This window comes from Gigantopelta aegis, chromosome 9 (assembly GCF_016097555.1).
Source record: "Gigantopelta aegis isolate Gae_Host chromosome 9, Gae_host_genome, whole genome shotgun sequence".
Lineage (NCBI taxonomy): Eukaryota > Metazoa > Mollusca > Gastropoda > Neomphalida > Peltospiridae > Gigantopelta > Gigantopelta aegis.
Window position 1 is genome coordinate 32,126,178 of NC_054707.1, and position 21,172 is coordinate 32,147,349.

Here is a 21,172-nt window from a genome sequence, read left to right on the forward strand (position 1 = left end):
AGAAATGTCCAGAACATTAGTTGTCAATCAAAAACATTTTTAGAAAAGTAATGGCGGACATGTTCACGCTCTGATCGCATGCCCGTCCAGTCGGTTTCCAAGAAAGTTCTTCTCTTACAATCAATTACAATATGCTAGGTCTGCAGAAATTACCAAAACATGTATTGTTCTATATACATCTGTTGCGTCGAAAGGCGTGGTTATCTTATCATTAGGGTAGACTGTCCTGAGAATTGAATTCGATCTTTTCCATTTATGTTGTCAACATATGTCAAAAAGTCAATACAGCGCGGCAGCTCCAAACGTATTATCCAGTAATGTTAAAGCACAACACGCCATCATTACTTTGAACATTGAAATTCTGGGGGTATATAAGGCCGGCCTCACTTTTATTTCGTCGCACTGGACGTCCAGAGTCAAATTTTGCAAAGTGATAAATTTTGTGAAATATTGCTTTGTACAAAATTCTCTTTGAACACAGTACTACTAGCGAAGTAAGGACACCGGCGGCCCGTCATGGGGACGATGCACCGCTCTATTACCCCTATTATTTCTATATTCCTATGGATCTTGATCTCGACCGAATGGACCCTTGCACAGTAAGTAATAATTACAAACACAATTACAGAACCTTGGGAAACTATATCCAACAATCTACCCCGAGCTTGTGTCCTTCCCTTCTCACATTTTTAGAAAATTAAATACATTCAATATACGAATTGTTTTTCTCTTAAAAACTAACCGTTACAAAACCTATTAATTTTCATCTCAGTAACAAAATTATTTATTTATTTATTTAAATATTTATTTATTTATTTAAATATTTATTTATTCATTTTCACATTTCAATTTAATTACAATTACTATTTACGCAATAAATTAAAACTGGTAAAATATTTGAGAAATAAAACTGAACAATTGAATAGTAACAAATCCCTTTCTTAGTTTGACAAAGAAATATTAACCTACCTCTCTTCAGTGTTTAAACTGTACACTTGCTCTTTGCCAGATACCTATTAATGCAAAATAAAAATAATCAGCTGAAGGTGCTTTCATAAAATATATTAGTATTTATTAAACACAAGACCAAAATAATTAGGTTTAATTCCGTAAATTTCTATGCAGTATCATACTATATCCCACTGGCGACAAGGTCATAATATTATCCAATTGTATCCAATCGACCTTTCACTTATGCGTGGATTCACATTGGTTCTTAAGCAGTCTCGACTTTGTCGAATCATACTTTATACTTTGGAGAGATAAGATTTTGAACGTTAATGGTTTTGCAGTTCGAATCAGGTACAATCAGCGGCTTAAGTTCGCTACCACAATTTTCAATGAATTCGAAGAAATGCAGCAATCTGAGGTATTTAAATTTCTATTGTAACAGTCATACGTCTATTTATAATTATACTTTGACAGTCGGCGATGCAAGCATAATGAACAAAATGTACAATTATATCATATTCCAACTTACTACTATACAGGGCACGATGAATAAATCATAATTTACACGTGGTTAATTTGGCCCAATCAGGAGAGTGAATTTCATTGGATTCCTAGTGTGGAAAAACTTCACTGTCACCAACTCGAATTAAATATAGTAAAACAGAATTTCATGGACTAAACGTGAATCAGGACACAGCAATATAGGACCTTCTATCTAGAGCTAGGCAAAAAAAAAAGGACACTTGTAAACGAAAAGCAGGCCGAAAGGAAGGATACTTCAAGCGGTGGACGCGCGCTGTAGTATGCGTAAGGGGTACAAGCACATTTGTAACATCTACATACTAGTATATAATAAACATAAAAAGTAAGAGCCGAAACCGGCCTTGGTGGTGTCGTGGTTAAGCCACCGCACATAAGGCTGGTAGGTAGTGGGTCTCAGCCCGGTACCGGCTCCAACCCAGAGCGAGTTTTAACGACTCAATGGGTAGGTGTAAGACCACTACACCCTCTTCTCTCTCACTAACCACTAACAACTAACCCACTGTCCTGGACAGACAGCCCAGATAGCTGAGGTATGTGCCCAGGATAGCGTGCTTGAACCTTAATTGGATATAAGCCCGAAAATAAGTTGGAAAAAAATGGCCGAAGTTACTAATGCCCGGCGCAGACGAGCGTTTCTTAACGCATGCGTCTGCGTTAAAAAACGCAGACTCAACGCAGACGGATGCGTCTCGTGTGCGCCTAACTGCGATGCGTTCCTGCGATCCACTGACAATTTCTTTAATTAATTAATTTATTTATACTTTACTCTAGGAAAAATAACAAAGATTAAATGTAATTTATTAATACATTTTAAAACATAATAAACTTTATTTAAAACATTATGTACAACATACTATTACGATATAAATCTTTCTTATTTCACAATTGTTTGTTTTAATTATTATTATTAGGCATAGTACAATGAATGTAATAATTTATATTTTTAAATTTCATCTATTTAGAAATGTCATTAATTAAACATGCCTAGTCTTTGTTTCAAAGATGAGCAGTTGGAAACTATTTGTGTTGAAAGAATTACATGTTAGTCATTTTTAATGGTCGGGTCTGTTTTCACAGTTCTATTCATCACTGAAACCAATAATTGTCAATTGTTAAACTGTCAGTTGGAGAGGCCATTTCGAAAGGCATGTTACTGAATAGACAGATGATTGGTCAATATAAAAATGTGAACGCAACGCAGACGCAAGTAGGCGCACACGTGCGTTTTTAGACGGATGCGGCAGGAGACGGATGCGTTTGTGCGTCTAAAATCAAACATGTTTGATATTTGAAAAATCGACGCAGCGCTAAAAAACGCAACGCAGAGGGGGTCGCACACGATGTGTTTTTACTACGTTCGTACGGATGCGTTTTTTAACGCAAGACGCATGCGTTAAAAAACGCTCGTCTGCCCCGGGCATAATTATTGTACATTGTGTATATAGTTACACGAGTATAAAACTTTGTAAATTCGACCTTAGATGTTTTGGATTTCAAGAAATGTGTGTGTGTGTGTGTGTGTGTGTGTGTGTGTGTGTGTGTGTGTGTGTGTGTGTGTGTGTGTGTGTGGGACACAGCTTCCACCACGCCCTTGTTCCTCCGGCCCTAAAAATTATACATTTTTTAAGTTCATATGGATGGAACTGAACCCTGTCCTTTCTAGTTATGGTCCCCGAATGTACATATTTGTGTGAGGGCGAGATGAAATGCGTGGGAGGGAAACACAATAGGTAGGTTATATCAAGGGCATCAGCTATCCGTGTCACCGTCTCTAACTAACTTTATAAAAAGTGAATCGCTACCTGACCTGATCACTCTTTTTATAAACATTTAATTATATCGAAATAACGAAATATTATTTTGTACTATATCAAAATACTATATATATCATTATTCTGTAATACTATTTCATTATAACGCGATACTGCATGTGTATTTCGTTATAACGAAATAAACACTTTACTTCGATTTAATCAAATAATATTTCGATCGTACCGCAAATTATTATTTCTTTTGACCCCAAACACGTAAAGCACACCACAATGTCATCACAGTGATGAAAGCCAATATATTAAACAATATTAAAGTTTTTGTTTTGTTTAACGACACCACTAGAGCACATTGGTTTGTTAATCATCGGCTATTGGATGTCAAACATTTGGTATTTTTGACATATAGTCATATAGAGGAAATCCGCTACATTTTTCCATTAGTAGCAAGGAATCTTTTATATGCACCATCTCACAGACATGATAGCACATACCACGGCCTTTGGTATACCAGTCGTGGTGCACTGGCTGGAATGAAAAATAACCCAATGGGCCCACCGACGGGGATCGATCCCAAACCGACCGCGCTTTACCACTGGGCTACGTCACATACTCCTGTACTATCATGCAAGTGTTCGGAATATTTTACAACTCAACAATGTAGCTATTGACGATATAACAGTAATATGTATTGTACATGCAGTCGCAGCTATTTGCTCATGTATCATTTTTATGTGATCCGAGTTCAAATAAAGTTGTGTTGTTGTGTTCTTGACAATAGCAATAATTCATTAGTCGTCATTCAAATACAGGAACACTGGACTTACACTTTACGATATAGAAGCGTGTTTTGTATACAGTAGTAACATGTTCATTGTATATCATTAATGTGTTACAGATTAAATTTTCATAACAACAGGTGGGTGAAATAGTATTCATGTACCACATGTCGTTTATTTCATATTTATTTTTCGCTTATCCCATCGAAAACACGTGGTTGCAGAATAATAAATGTATTCTCCATACAATTACAAAATAATAAAAATGCCAATTGAAGAGGACATTTCCCATGTAATGTACACAGTCTTTCGAAGCGGTAAGGTAAAACGTATCAGTGATGCTGTGCAATTAAAATACAAGAAATAATAAACTATTTTATGCACTTCTTTTAATGGTCAATCATCCACAATGCAGACAATTAAAAACCCCTGTTTAATATTTATCTAGGGGAATGCCCAAAACATCTGCAGAGGTCTCATTCTTTCATAGTCGATGTCGTAGCACAATTCATGCAGATTTTTCGCAATATGTTTATCACATTCCTTAGGATAACTTAACGTGAATATGAAATATAAATGCCGTTGACTGAAGTGTTAACACGAACTATTGATATGAGATCATAACTGGTGTACGAAAATCCGTGATATACTATATAACACCCTGTCTGTGGGATAATGCATATCAAATTCCCTTGCTACTAACCGGCAAAAAGTAGCCCATTGATTTGCGGCAGCGGGTTTTCTCTCTCATTATCTGTGTGGTCTTTAACCATATGACCGACGCCATATAACCGTAATTGAAAATGTGTTGGGAGCCTCGTCGTTAAATAAAACATTCCTTCCTTCCTTCCTTCCTTCCTTCCTTGATTCAGTTATTGTAATAGTTCAGTAATAGCCACACACCCGTCCACGGAATGCTTTGTTAGCGCTGTACCTAGAGGGGAATCGAAATACAAAACATTCCCCATTCCACTTTAGAAGTGCCATTTTTTGTTGGCCGCCTATTTATTTAAGTTATTCAGTTAATTTGTCAAACTCGTTTGTACTATATGAGTAACGTGTTGCTAACATGATTTATATACCCTTGTTTGACTAGCCTGTCGCTCAGGGTTTTCTTAGTTACCAGTTTAAAAAAAATTAATATCTTAGTTATATATACCTACACAACGCTCTATGACAAAACGGACGATTTCAACTGCTGAAGTAAATTTTCTGTCAATGAATAAACCGTCTGGTATCTATAGTCCGTCCCATCCTCTTACAAAATATTTTTGTAAATAATTTCAGTTTGGTTTGACGTAAGAAGAAAAGGAAAAAGTGTTTTGGAAATAACAAAAAAAAACCCCCCCCCCCCCCCCCCCCCCCCCCCCCCCCCCACACACACACACAAAAAAACTCCCCGCCAGTTAGTTTTGTGTGCAATTTACAAAACAATCGGCTGAGAAATGTAGTAAATTCCATAGTATGAAAAAAGGCGTTCCCTGGGGGAAGAACTATAGATACATCGAATGGCTTCATATCTTTGACAAAACTGGATTCCATCTTATTAGTTTTGTTGCTGTTCACGTTTACGGGCCATTTCGCAAGAAGAATTGCATTGTCTTACACAGTGTTGTTTTGAGCCAAATTTACTTCTTTTTTCTTTTACCAATTTGTATTGTTTAAAAGTCTACACAGGGAACACTTTTTTTCTTACTATGAAATTTACTACTAGTTATTTATTTCTGAGCCGATTGTTTTCTAAATTGCACACAAAAATAGTATATTTTTTATTTCCAAAACACTTTTACTTTTCTTCTTACGTCAAACCAAACTGAAATTATTTACAAAAGACATGTTTATAGAAGGATAGGACAGATTATTAATGGGGACACCCGACGGACTAACGTTGATGTTAACAGTGTCCTGAGTCATGAGAAAAGTCTTTATTTAAATGTGAAATACACACATAACTGTATTATGGGATATGACATCAGTATTACATATTTGCATATATATGTTTTATACACATTGGTGTAGCCAGGAGTTGACTGTGTGTGTGTGTGTGTGTGTGTGTGTGTGTGTGTGTGTGTGAGTGTGTGTGCATCCACACTGTCTATGGCCGTGCTACGGAACAAGAAATATAAAAGGTAGTGGGGGAAAAGAAGCGTGACTGGATTTACAAAAAATAACCGTTTAAGCAAGAACATTTAAAGTAATGTTCAATTGAAAGGTTTTGGTCAAAGATATTTGACATTACCTAATAACCAAGGTTAATATCCTTAATGCAATTCTAACAATTCCTCTCCCCATGTGATATATTTGTTTTTGTTTACGTTATTTAATACTTTCTCTTTAGGCAATCAAACCTTTGCCCAGTGACAAAGAATGTGAAAGTGGGACCCGAAAAGGACCAATGCGACCGTGACACACAGAAGAGACGATACCGTGATCAATGGGTCATGGATTACAACGCCACGGAAGCAGCAAACAACGGCATGGACGCCTTTGATATTTTCAGTAACCCCACTGCCGACAACGTCTGTTACTACTTCAAGTAAGATTTCCCACAATTTGCTGTATTATATAATAAAAGGGCAATTGCCAACTAAAAGTATTGAAAGTCAAATAATCCCGTCCCTGTCGGGTTGAAAAATGCATGCAGAGTCGTAATTTCATTGAAACATTTTATTGCATATATTATATTTATCTACAATCGGCACACGTTATCATAATTACAAGGCCCATTCATATTTCAAATAATATGATATATATGTGACTGTAACTATTATTGTAACGTTATCATAATTACAAGGCCCATCCATATTTCAAATAATATGATATATCTGTCACTGTAACTATTTTTAAGAATATAGACATTAACCCCACAACCCCCCCCCCCCCCCCCAAAAAAAAAAAAAAAAACCCCGCCACCAAACAAACCCTAAATAAATATTTTAAAAAAAGCAAAAGTAATTAACATGGTAGCGAAAAAAACAATGTCTTACATCTTAAAAAAACCCCAACCTCAACCCAAAACATCATCATTAGTTGTCTTGTGTAATTTGTTTTAAATAATCATTAAAACATTTGCTCAATCGAATTCGTAAGCTTGCTTACAGTTAATTTAACGTTTATTACGTCTATGATTTATCACAGTGTATATTGTCTAAAATAATACTATCACAAATTTGTAAAAAAAAAAAACCCGCCACATTGGTCACGATATCAATGAAACAGTAATACTCACAATGAAAAATGTCATTTTTAATGCACTGTGAAATCATATTTTCATATAGTTTTAAAAAAGAAGTGAACATACATACACAAAAAACCTCCAACTAGTGGAAACAGATTAACAAAAGAATAATCAAATATAAAAATTTTTCTAAGTATCCTTCCATTCATCGATCCGTAGATCTGACTGTCTCTGTCTGTCTATCTATATCTATTTATGAGAAAACAAATATAAAATTATATAAAATACACGCTACCATTGTGTTTCAGGTTTGAGGACAAAACTCAACTTGAATGTTGTCCAGGCTGGGAAAATCCGGATTGCAAAATACGTAAGCTATTTAGTTTTGTCTTTGTAAAACATTAATAATATTGTTTGGACCCCACCACCTATTTTAATTAGTTTTCTATGTAAAACTTAAAATTTTTCATACGTTAACACAAAACAAAAAACAGTTTAAAAACGTTACAGCATTTTGCTTTTTGTTGATATAGAGCATAACAACGGTCTGAGCTCAGGATTTCTCCAGATAGAAAACACCCCTATATTGATGGCTATACTCAGCAATATTAATTAAGGGCCAGCAGACATTTTCAGGTTTAAAGGCATATTGTCACAGACCACTGACCTATTTAATGGTCTAACAAAGTATTACCTGAACAAAAATAATTTGATTTGTCCCTAAATGTACTTTATTCAACCATCTTCATAACCACCATACTCCATTTATTAATGGTATTTTGTAAATATAATTGAATTATAGCAATGGTCCATAATTCAAAAACTAAAATTGCCAAGAGGGTTGGCATGGATTTCACTCCATCGTGGTTCAGTTAAGGTGATGCGGTAGCTGGATTTGGTTTGCAACAATTAATGTAATTTTTATTTATTATCCATTTTAGAGTAATAAAATCTGTGACAGTATGCCTTTAATATGAAAGGTGTAAAAGTTGCAGCATGTTCTCAAATTTAATGATTTAAATACCAATTTAGAGCGAACAAAATGACAAATAACGTGTCAAAATCGAACTAACGTGTAACGAATCCTAACCGAATGCGCATTTCCGTAGTGTATATGAATACACGAACAGCGCTTTGTATGAACATGTTTTATTAAGGGACAAATACCGTATTACTAAACCAATGTTTAAAAGTCATCTGTGATTAAACTTGCTAAAATAATATGACAAGAGCAAATAGTTACCAAAAGTCTTCCGGACCTTAATTAGTTTTGTTGAGTATATTAGACTGATTCTCGATGTGGACATTCTATTTAACGTGAAGTGCATGAATCAGTCTCCCCCCCCCCCCCCCCCCCCCCCGATTTGTTGAACTGACCGTAGACCACAATGTCAGTATGTAAAGGCGAAGGCATATGTCACGGGATTCTAGTGCGAGAACAGGCAGGAGAATAGCCGATATCCGAAAAATCGATTGCTCGGGGGGGGGGGGGAGAGAGAGAGAGAGAGAGAGAGAGAGAGAGAGAGAGAGAGAGAGAGAGAGAGAGAGAGAGAGAGAGAGAGAGAGAGAGAGAGAGAGAGAGAGGAAGGTGGTGGGGGTGGGGGTGAGCATGAATGTTCCGTTCATGCTACTTTAATTATTTCCATTATATACATATCCACATTTTCAAGTTATGTGGATATTATGACGTTTTCGTTTTATTACAGCTGTCTGTGTGCACAACTGCGTAAAGGGGAATTGCTCTGCCCCGAACACATGTACCTGCGACCCTGGGTACGGTGGTTATCAGTGCGACGAGAAAGCAGGAGGTACGTCTTTAATTTTAAAGAACAAAATTGCTTAATGACTGAAAGGATTTATTTTCTTGCTAGGTGTAAAGACTGTACCTTGAATTGCATGCTCACAAAACAAAACACACCCATTTATTTTAATTTACTACTATAAAAGTCCGTTTGTCAAAAGGGAACCGTTGAATTGGCATAAAAACTCTATTATGAATAACATTAAAATGCATATAAAAAAACATTATTAAGTTTTAAACCCATACCAACTGAAGTAACATTTTTGTGAAAAACATTTCAGTGTAAACAAAAAAATTATTATTTATAAATTATCATCAAATGGCATAGATTAAACCTTATTTGACAATACAGGTATGAAGACAACTGATGGAACAGCCAACGTAAAGCACGCGCGGTTCTACATACATCGACGACAACGCAGCTAAGGCTGTTCTAGCATTTTGTCTTCACCCCTGTATTAGAAATGAGATTAAGCTATATAAGTTGATGCTAATTTGTTAAGAAACGTTTTTATTTACACACATATTTTTTTAGCAAAAATATGTAGGTATGGGTTTAAAACTCACATGTTTTAATATAAGTTTTAACATTATTTATTATAGAGTTATATGCGAATTCATCAGTTCACTTTTCACGCAAATTGACAATATTTATAAATTTGTATTACCGCAAAATCAAATAAGGTTGACCGAACAGGTTTACGCTTGATGTCAGTGTCTGAATTTTAACTGCACCTTCTTAAGGAAAGAACTGGTTAGTATTTTAATTATTACGCGATGGAACTGTCTATGTAATTTATGTTATTCTCAAGAAATCTTGAGGAAACTGCTGTTTATGCCGAATAGAATTACATTACAATTTTGATATTCTTGAGTAAAATATGCAAAAATTATATACAGGATCGATTAATTTGTAGTTAACCATCACAAAGACATTTAAAATTAGTAAAATATGACATTAGCAATTTTGAGAATACTTCGTTAAACAGTAAATGTACAATTAATATTATAAATTTGATAGCAATGTCGCCAATCTGATTAAAATTAGCCTCTACTGGGTCTACCAGTAGATCTAACAACATTGCGTGGACTACCACGTCCAGGTGACATTTCATCTATAAATAACAATTTAAATATCGACCAGGTCAGGTCATAGGGCTTTACGTGCACATTCAGAGCAAGCTGTTGTAGCGCACGCCTGTCCTGGGCACAAGAGCCGGCCTCGGCCGGCTTTTCTGTCCAGGACAGGAAAGGTGGGAGTGGGAAGGAGGAGGGACCGCCTGCACTGGCAGGTGCAAGGGAGCACCAGCAGCCCGACCGTGGTCGGTAACAGGCGGGGGGGGGGGGGGGGGGGGGGGGGGGGGGGGGGTGTAATGGTGCTATGGAATTTTGAAGGAGCAAAGTAAATGCCAACTGGAAAAAGGAGTTTGGCGCAATTTTGAACGGTTGGTCGAAAAGAAAAAATCGTTAGCTAACATAGGTTTTGATTTTAGTGAGTCGAGAGTAGCTCGTTAATTAGACCTATATGATGCTGGGGTGTCTCCCTAGGTTGCCCACAGGCCCTTAAAAAGGGCCTGACCGCTTCTGGTCGTGGCAAAAATATCGACCAATTACACTTCGCCTTTTATAGCGTTATTCGGGAGCATACAAATTCTAAAAATATCCAGCGAGACTATTTATGCAATAGGCGAACTTGTTGGTCTATTTCAACATTGAAAAAAACAGGGGAAAAAGTGCAGTAATAAACTCTGAATTGTATACTAGTATAAACAGATTTTATGGCTATACCATCACCATCATAAAATTTTATATTGCAATTAGTTTCCGGCATACTTTGTAATTCACCCAAATCATTTCGTATACCCTCGGCATAATCCCGAATGTTTTCAAATTCTTTTCAAATCACTGGCATGACTTTGCAAGTAAGATTTTGATTGGTCGAATGAAAGGTCAACTGGACATGAGCTGCAACAGGCTGCTGTTAGATCCACATGTAATAGTGGAGCTAATTTTAATTAGATTGCAATGTCGCCAACACAACTAGGACCTGTAAATATATAACCAGTACACTTACATTTTAGGGTAGGTTTTTTTTTAATGCGTTATCATACCATCAGTTCAATTTCACATTAATAGAACATTAATTTTGAAAACAAAATGGGCGTAGACACACCCATGCTATCATCTATATTTTCCTATATCATGGTGTTTTATTTTATAATATCTTAGGTCATAGAGCACATATTGAGTAACATTGTGATAAAACAGACGACCTTTCAAAACACCATGAGTTTAACCTGAATAAAACAATATTCATCGGTCTATATATAATAATAGTTATCTGTTATATATTTCAAAATAGTGACATTTATTTGTTTTGTAAAGAAATAGTTTAGTTATCTATTTCGTAATTTGAAACCAAACGAAATGTAATCGTTTCCTTTGTTGTGGTTGAAAATTGTACGCTCGAATTCAATTCTCTACTACGCTTTTAATATACATTACAGAAAAGTATTGCTACACCGGAAACGCCTGCAATGGAGAGAAGGCTCCGATTAATGTCGGAAGTGTAGGCGCTTGCTGCGATTGGTCTGGACTCTCGTTTGGAAATGCTATTGACGGAAACTGTGAACTCTGCGAGGAAGGTAATGTTATTGCAATTATCAGCAAGGACTTTAAAAATGTATCCTTATTAAGCGAAACCGAGTTAAATAGGAATTCTTTATGCACCTGTTAACTAACATAATGTGAAATTAAACGCATTACAGACCTCACCCTTTAAGTGGATCTCTCACACTGGCTCTCCACCACTCCACTGAGACTGAGCGTAGTTTTTTTTTAAACTCTCCATAGCATGTGGATTAAAAACAAATGCTCCAAAAGGATTAAAAATCAATATATTAAATGCTTTCCGTAATCAAATTCAGTGATGCAATTAGTCAATCCACTCAATTTTTGTTTTCACAATGAAGAGTGGCATTGTATTTAATATCTATGAATATAATCGCACATTAAAGAATCACCAACAAAGGACTGGTAACATAAAATACAAAAGAACGAAGACAATAAATAAAAGAACCAAACATCCACAAAAGCTCGCAAACAATCGATTAACGTAGAAAAGGAATGTGATTTCAATATTGTTTTTATACCTTTTTAGTTTTAAAACAAATGCTCGAAATGTTGTTGATTTTGTTGTAATAATTTATATCCTTTAAAAGAGATAATAATATTTACTTTTGTTATTGAACCTGATACTGAACTTTACTAGTAACATTATGAATTGGCCTCTTGTTCTATTATCTAAAACAGTAATTTATTACTGTATTTAAAGGTTAGCGAATATTTTACATTATATCTCACTGCTGTTGTATCTATATTTTATTTTATTTTGTACTTTTTATTTGTTGTATCCCATCTCTCAATTATACCTTGTTGGATTAACGATAAAATACCTGTATGCTGTTTTGTATTTATATAATATTATTAGGTATATTACATCAGTAAAGTTAGAATTTAAAAATAATGAACTTAACTGAATTACGTATCATATACGTGATTCTAATTACATGATAGATTTATCAAGTCAGTACAATGGACCACAATAAACAAGAAAACATACAAATGTGTGTGTGTGTGTATATATATATATATATGTATATGTGTGTATATATATATATATATATATATATATATATATATATATATATATATATATTGTATTTTTGTAAGATGATGATAACTTTAAAGCAGATAAAAATATTCTACAATTTATATCATGTTTCGTCGTCTAAGATCGTGCTACACACGACTGAGCATATCCTATCCAGGTTCAACTGATAAACGTGTTCTTGTTTTCGATCATTTCAGTGAATGTAACAACCATCAAGCGCGATGATCTTGAGTATGTTACTTGCGTTCATTCTGGAGAGAGCAGTTTCCGGACATTCGATGGCGTCAGATACACATACAAAACCGCCTGCAAAGTGACTATGTTGGACACAGCCAATATCAAAATCACATCAAAGACAGACTGCGATCCCTTGGATACTTGCAAGTGCACACAGGTAAATACAGCAATCCTACGATCATTTTAAATCGTCTTATATTAACCGGATTTCTGTGTAAAGCTAGGTAGACTGTCATACGCATCTGTTTTGCATCCAGTCCGCAAGCGGAATTCTCCTTAGACATATTTAAGAAAACCATTATTAACAATTATTTTATTTTGTTAAAAATCTTCATATTATTTGTGTTATTATGTATCCGTGTGCGCCTAAAATCACTGGACAATGTTTATGAATAATTTTCAAACATGACACATACAATGCCTATGATAGCCTTGACGACAGTTTGTTTCAAATGTGATATTTTGAAAATCCTGACGTAATACCCCATCGAAAGCATTTGCAAATTCTGATTTCTAAATGTATTTTAAATTATTTACCATTTCAGGAAGTCGTGATTGCAATGAAGCACGGGGTTGAAAGCGTTTCCTACGTTTACAAGAATGGTTTCCTCGACGGAAAAGTGCCAACAAACGACCTGCAAAAGTTAGGAGGTAAGTAATAGCCATTGTTTATAGAACATGGTTAAACAATGTAGTCAGACCTCATTACAATGACCGTGGTTACTGCGATATTTACACCATCCGATTAAAAATTCTCAGGAACAAACGAACATCAATGTTATTCTGTTCATTACATACTAAATGTAAACTGATATCTTGAAAACCGGCTGCAAGATATAAAATTTAGCTGCTATGACTTATAGGTTGTAGAAATACTAGTTTGTTAGAATTAAACAGAGCTTTGTCTATATCTCTGTTGGTGTAGAGTGCTCTCTTGCTGTACTTATGAGCTTTTTTCATGACAACCTATGCCTATCTCTCTGTCTGTCTCTCTGGTGTAGAGTGCTCTCTTGGTGTAGGCTCGCTCTCGATGAACTCGAATGTGCTTTTCCTATCATTTGACAACCCATAATTTGTTTTCTGTCCATTTCTTTAGTCCTTCGTGTGTTATTTTTGCCCTCAACGTTTCCAAATTTCATTTCTATGTCTCCCAACTGTAACACTATGGACTAATCAATAAAGGACTGTCTCTCCGAGAAAGGGCTCAGCAGTTGAGCTTGCAATTCTACTAGTAGAAGCGCTTTAAAAAGAATTTTTGACAAGTTGCGAGCAATAAATGACACTAAGAAATACGAAAATGTATTTCATTGATGTTCATTTGATCCTGACAATTCTTTGTCTTCATCCAGTTTTAAGAAAAGGAAATGGTGAGCTAATCATACAGTAGTATTAATAAGGTTTTCACCGGTATGGCTTTTTTGACATCACGTTTGTTTCAAACGCAAAGACATATATGCATATTAATCCAAACGCAACACAATAACCTGGCTATGTGAAAACTGTTACTGTTCTGCATTGTATACGTCTTCCGCTGTTCAACTTAAAAAAGTGAAACGTTTTGTTTTGATCAACCAATATAATGTAATGCAAGCAATGGAGAACAACGAAACTTGGGTGTTACTGTAAAAGGACAATTGTGTGTGTTACTTATGGAAACCTTTATGTTGTATTTTCAGATATCAGCTTCCAAAAGAAAAACGATTTGGTGCACGTCAATACAGGCTCAGGATTTAGACTCAGGATTGACCCAGATGGCTTCCTAACCATTTCAATAGACAAGGATAAGGTCAAAGATATGACTCTCAAGGGCATGTGTGGAAATGCAGATCTTGATGTGACCGGTAAGTTAGTCAGTACAACAATACAGAAGTCAGTTAGATTTGTGATACTAAACAGCTACCTCTCCATAAGGCAAAATATCAACAAATATGTAGCCTTGCTTGAAATAACAGATTTCACAAGTCACTTTACCATGCATTATGCCGCCATTTGCCATGGGACACCACACTTTCATACTGAGTTGGGGGCCATTTCAAGTAAAAGTCACGTTTTGTCACGTCCAGAACACTGTTTATTGCAAGTAACGATTGTGAAATATCCGAAAACTGAACCGTAGAGACCAGTGTGTACGGCACTAGTCCTAGGAATAATAGCTAAAGTACACTACTGTGATTAATTGTTTTAGTTTTAATATTTGCAATAAACTGTGTTCTGGACGGAACAAGAGCATACCCTTATATGGAATGATCCTTAGGTGGATGCGTATAGTTACCTCAAATATTGTTGTAACTTGACTTGATGCAACACTGTGCAGTAGTGTTGGTAGTTTTTGTTATGATTCACTGACCACTTTCCGTTCTCGTGTCATCCCAATCTGGCAGCTTCTCTTGTCTTTTCACTTCTCCATATCTCCCAGTCCTGACACCTTCAACTACGACAACAGTCTAATGGTTTGACTGCACATTTACTATCTTTACCTCTTTTCGTATATGTGTGGGTTTTTTCATACTCCTATTGTATAAAATATCTTCTTTTGCTCGATTTGATTGTTATGGAAATAAATTTGAAAATCAATTTGCTATGTAAATATATGTATACATTACTATATTATAATTATGTACTTGTCGCCATTAGTATTATATTGTATGTACATAGTCAATCCTATTATTGTTTATACAGTAAAACATGTTTTTAATCAATCTCCCATTTCCCCCATCTTCTTTCCCCCCATCAAATTTTGCCGTGGGCCTAGTCTAACGACAAGAGTTGGCAGTATTTATAATGGTCTCGGACTAACACAATGTTTATTTTTGATTTGACTGACTTATTGTTGCTTTGTATTTATTTGTTAATATGATATGCTCTTGATGCTTTGTAGATGAGATTAAACTGGCAAGTAATCAGTTCGAAGCAAACAGATATGGAAGCTTGTTCACAGATAAATCTGACGTAAGTTATTCAATACTGGACCTAACTGCAAACCCTACTATTGTCAAGGCAGTACCTAGCCTAACATAACTAAGGGTTGGGTGGGATGGTTATTAGACGAACCAGATGGGATAGTGTTGACTTAAGAAATAAAAAAGGGGCACTTGTCCTAGCTTACACCACATTTATATCAATATACTAGACTTAATTACATTTTACAGGTAAGCATGGTAACTTAATTGTACACTTGGATTCGTTTCTTTTGACAATTAACTAGGTTACTATATATGTGTTGTTACATGTTTATCGGTTTATATTATATTGTATGCTCATTCCATAAACTTAAATGCATTGAATTTAAGTTGAGACTTTACTCAAGATCATTAACAAGAAATATCCAGCTATGTAACTTTATACTAAATTTTCAACATCTAGGTTTATATAAATTTTGTTTTAAAAAAAATAATTCTGGAATTTAAATATTTTCATCCTCTGGAGATAGTATTGTTTTTGAAAGATTGCATAGAAATTTAAATTAATTAAACCAGAATAGGGTTGATTTAATGAAGTCAACTATGGTATTGCCATTTTCAATTAACTTTGTTGGTAAACAAATATAATTTAATAAATATAACAGAATATAATATTACTTAAATGATACCTTTGTGAAATCATTTTTATTTTATTTTTTAAAGTGATAACACATGATATTAACTTTCTTAATTTCTGTTATAGGTTATATTCTTAATTGTGAATATTTTTCTTTCAGTGCGGTGCTTTGTTGCCCCCATGCAGCGAAGGTGATTTGAAAGAAGCGACAAATGTCTGCTCATATGTTAAATCTAGGATGTTTAAAGCATGCCACTTACTGGTAAGATTAATAAAACGAATAAAAGAAGAAATGAGTGAATAAATGTATGCATTACTGATTGAATGAACAAAAGAACATAAACATAATTTTTGTTTTTATCGACACCTCAACAGTTTTTAAATTACGGTTGTTTGGTTTCTAATATACGATTATTTCGATTCCTGGTGGAGAGAAAAGTGACCCGCTGCAACAATAAAGACTACATCGACATTAAAAGCAACAAAGGTCATTAAATACGCACAGTACGTAACACGAAGTTGATGTACAAGTCGTGGAATATTGGGTGGGACGTGGGGTGGGGGAGGGAACCCGAGCGCTATTTGAATTTTAGCAGTCTTCTGACTCATCATATGCCTCCATCTTAAGACTGAGACGGGAGTGGGGGGGGGGGGGGGGGGGGGGGGGACCCGAGCGCTAATTGAATTTTAGCAGTCTTCTGACTCATCATATGCCTACCTGAGACGGGAGAGGGGTGGAGAAGGGTGGAGGGGGTGGGGCAACTCCGGCTCCCAGTGCTGGAGCAAATTCTCAAATTCGTGCAAAAACGATAGATATTCGAGCGAAATGTGCTAACATGAGACCTTTTTACTGTGTATTTCCATCATTCACTCTATAACCTTTGTTGTAATTTGTGTGAAAATGCGTCGTGATTAGTTTGCAACCTTATATTATAACAGTTTGGCAGTAATGCTGATATGAAAAAAACGTTATTATCCAAATTCAGGCAATTTCTTTTAATTCGGGCAAAAACTATTCTGCCACCTACAAGAATGGGTGCCCTGCACGCCTATGCCTACCACTAAGCTACGTTTCTCACCTTGAATGATCGAATGCAATGTTTAGGAACCCAGTGCAAACATGTTCTATAGGCCTCTGGCAAATAATAATTGATGTAAGCCATTTATGGGTTACACAAACACAAATTCAGCTGGGCTATCTTGTTTTTATGTAAGCCATCACAGTATCCTAATTTAATGCTTGAACTAAAACAGGTTGTACGTAAAACTAGATTTACGCGAGTGACACGCGAACGAACTATTGTTCTTGCAATTTTCAGAAGTCTGCTTTGATATGTTGTTATTAAGGAAAGACAAATGACTAATAACAATATAAATATCAATGTATAAAATTTACTAAGAATCTGTGCACAATTATGTCTTAAATAAAATGCTGTCTCCTTTTTTTTTTGAAAAACAAAAACCAACAAAAAACAACCATGGACTTATTTCTAGTATCAAGAAAAAAAAAAAAAGAAAAAAAAAGAAGAAGCAAAGTGCTTATAAAAGAAATTGCTGAAAAACAAAACACAAAATGCATAGCATATAAACTTGAAAATACACTTCTGCTAAAAATGTAATACGTTCACAGAGTTCTTTCTTAACAAATGGAGAGGGGGATAACTAACAAACCGACACAAGACGTCTACTGTCATGTTTCCATACAATACTTGATTACAAAATGTAATGTTTATTTATTATATTTATAATATTGCTTTTTAATGTAATCAAAAAAGTTAATAAAGATGGTTAAACCTAGTAGACAGTTTCTGTTGTCTAAAGCACCTATCATTGACATCCTGTTTACTCCAAAAATATATCCCATTAATGCCATCAAAATACTAGTTGATGGTAAATTATTTTAGTAATAAAATTATACTCACTGTTAATAACACATACTTCAATTTCCTCGTAGGTTCCATACAAAACATTTGAGGAAACATGTCAGAAAGCATACTGTGCTGCAGCAGACGATAAGAAACAAAGCGCCAGATGTAATGCAATTCAGAACTATGCTACAGAGTGCTCGCTGCAAAACGTTGTTATTGCATGGAGATCCAAAAATCTGTGTCGTAAGTACCCACAGTTGTTGACGTGTAATTCAACATATCACATGTTTGAGAAATTCGACATCCTATTCTTGACTTGAGAAATTCGACATCCTATTCTTGACTGAATATGACAGACCCTTTTTGTAATGGGGAATCTAAAGACTAGATCGATACGTTTCAGTACTGAATCGGACAATGTTAGATGAATGTATCATACATCAGTTGGATCATCTACGTGAATTGAACATCTAAGTCAGTCAGACATCCCTTTCAAAACTGGGTAAAACTGAACCAGACATCATTTTGATAAGCTTCATGAATAGTTAAATATGTTTTTATACGCCTGCCTTTGATGGTTCGTATTATGGTATGACATTGTTCGTCCATCCATCCATCCAACTTGGGATGAAATTTTGTCACATACCATTATCAGGTGACTGTAACCTACATTTTACGGTTTACTGCACATTAACGTGAATTCTTTTCTTGGATATAGTTTCTTTATTAATTCAAATGTAATCATCAATCCTTGAACGCAACTACAACTTGGTATAGCCCTACGTCGCAGTGACGTACTTTTTGGAGGGCATGAAATAGTGATGCCCCAGAGACGCGTTTTCAGGGCACGTTAGTGTTTTATATTGTGTATGATGCATTTTAACATCCCCCAAAAAACCAAAACAAATTGATAAAAGCACTTCAAACGGGGCCTATGCGACTGCTCCTTTTGAACCGCCAATTACAATTGTATTCTGAGATACTGCTGACACTCTACGCACTCACGAATAGACACGTGGACAATTACTTATACTTAAAATCTTCTACTTAACAGTAATAAAAAATTTCGTTATCAATCTCGCCATCCTTTTCTTCAGCGAAAACATGCCTCGGAGAAAACAGAATGTACACACAGTGCGCCAGTCCATGTCAAGCAAAATGCGGTTGGTTCTACACAATGCACAAAGATGAATGTAATGCATGCTTTCCCGGATGCACGTGCGCTCCCGGATACATGGAAGACCATAACGGCAATTGTGTTGATGCATCTAACTGTACATGCAAAGCCAGAGATGGACGACTCATTAAAGTTGGCGAAAAGTTTACCTTGAAAACGCCATGTCCACAAACATGGTAATTATGATCAGCACGTGTTTGATCGTGCGTGAATGTCTGTGGATTTGTTTGTGTATTTGTGTGTGTACTTGCACGTGTCCATGTGTGGATTTGTTTGTGGATTTGTGTGTGTACTTGCACGTGTCCATGTGTAAATGTGTGCGAGTATATCTGTGTTGTGTGAATGTGCACGTGTTGATATATATGTGTGTGCATTTGGTCGTGTGCGTGCGTATGTGTGTGTGTGTGTGTGTGTGTGTGTGTGTGTGTGTGTGTGTGATATACATGATACGATTCCAGTAAATGTTTTTTGTGTGGATATTTTGTTTTAAAAATGTAATACTATGCTACTGAATTACAGTTAGCGTAGATCCCGTTGTGTATAAGTAACTTAAATTACGAATTTGGTGGAAATGAATAGGTGGGTGGATGTCAGATGGGGGTGTAACCATGGCAATGATCCAAACAGGCCATCGATGCCGATTTTTGACCGAAAGTCTATTTATATCTGCATTACTAACAAGCAGCTATATAGAGATTATTATACGAGCGTGTGTGTCGTACTGATTTTACGAAACAAGTGTCAGGATTTTTGTATTGCCCGAGCGAGAGCGAGGGTGATACATGAATCCTGACATGAGTTTCGTAAAATCAGTACGACACACACGCGAGTGTAATAATTTCTTTATTATCCATATTATTATTATTTTTTTCTTTATGAATAACCAGCCACAACTAGAAGGAGACGACGAAATGACGTCATGTTATGACGTCGCTTCCCAAAATTACGTCATTACACTTGTTATTACACGTGTGCTTCGTATGTTTTTTATTAACTTGGTTATGTTGAACCATATGGAGTTTCAAACGAATCACTACATATTTTACATGGATCACAACTAATGTTATGAGTAGAATGATGAAAATAAATGGTCAAAAGTTTTCAGGCTATCTCATTTTACCCGAACATCTCCATTTTTTTTCAAATACGAAGATTTGCCCTGAAAGTTGACCTATCAGTGGGTCTTGCTCTATAACGTACTAACGTTATTACATCTAAAACAGGATAGCAATATCACTTATTTTTAGCTTTCATCTGGTTCACAGATGAATTCCAAGTGCATGCTTTGAAACCATTAGTGTAGCTAATGACGCATATATTCCGTTTACAGCACCTGTACAGAAGGTGGCAAGGTGAAATGTGATGAAGCAACGATGTGCAGAGGCACATGTTCTGTAATGGCCAGCGGTTATCTTACGACTTTCGATTCCAACGTCCTGAGGATTGACTCGAATGCGATGGAATGCAAATTTTCATTGATGAATGTAAGTAGGCAATTTTACCTTCCTTTATTCTACTTTGTAGCACACGCTAGTTTGACAGTAAGTTGAACATAAATTGTCTTGTTCCCAAACCATTTTATTTATCAGTGTGTATTGCCAAACTGATGAACACTAATTACTGACTGCTGTCGGCTTGAACATATTATAGTCAACCAAT

General features: G+C 35.6%; 1 protein-coding gene across 1 annotated transcript in view; it reads left to right on the top strand.

Annotated features, from left to right (window-relative positions):
- Nucleotides 1-417: 417 nt before the first annotated feature.
- LOC121382221 (SCO-spondin-like) overlaps nucleotides 418-21,172 on the top strand; it is a 65,125-nt gene continuing 44,370 nt past the window's right edge. The window contains exons 1-13 of the mRNA XM_041511749.1: nucleotides 418-599; nucleotides 6,381-6,578; nucleotides 7,529-7,590; nucleotides 8,927-9,028; nucleotides 11,529-11,666; nucleotides 12,892-13,088; nucleotides 13,477-13,582; nucleotides 14,608-14,772; nucleotides 15,810-15,880; nucleotides 16,629-16,730; nucleotides 18,423-18,579; nucleotides 19,434-19,689; nucleotides 20,844-20,997. Coding sequence (XP_041367683.1) covers nucleotides 517-599; nucleotides 6,381-6,578; nucleotides 7,529-7,590; nucleotides 8,927-9,028; nucleotides 11,529-11,666; nucleotides 12,892-13,088; nucleotides 13,477-13,582; nucleotides 14,608-14,772; nucleotides 15,810-15,880; nucleotides 16,629-16,730; nucleotides 18,423-18,579; nucleotides 19,434-19,689; nucleotides 20,844-20,997 — 1,791 coding nt within the window. The 5' untranslated portion in view covers nucleotides 418-516. The remainder of the gene's footprint in view (nucleotides 600-6,380; nucleotides 6,579-7,528; nucleotides 7,591-8,926; nucleotides 9,029-11,528; nucleotides 11,667-12,891; nucleotides 13,089-13,476; nucleotides 13,583-14,607; nucleotides 14,773-15,809; nucleotides 15,881-16,628; nucleotides 16,731-18,422; nucleotides 18,580-19,433; nucleotides 19,690-20,843; nucleotides 20,998-21,172) is intronic.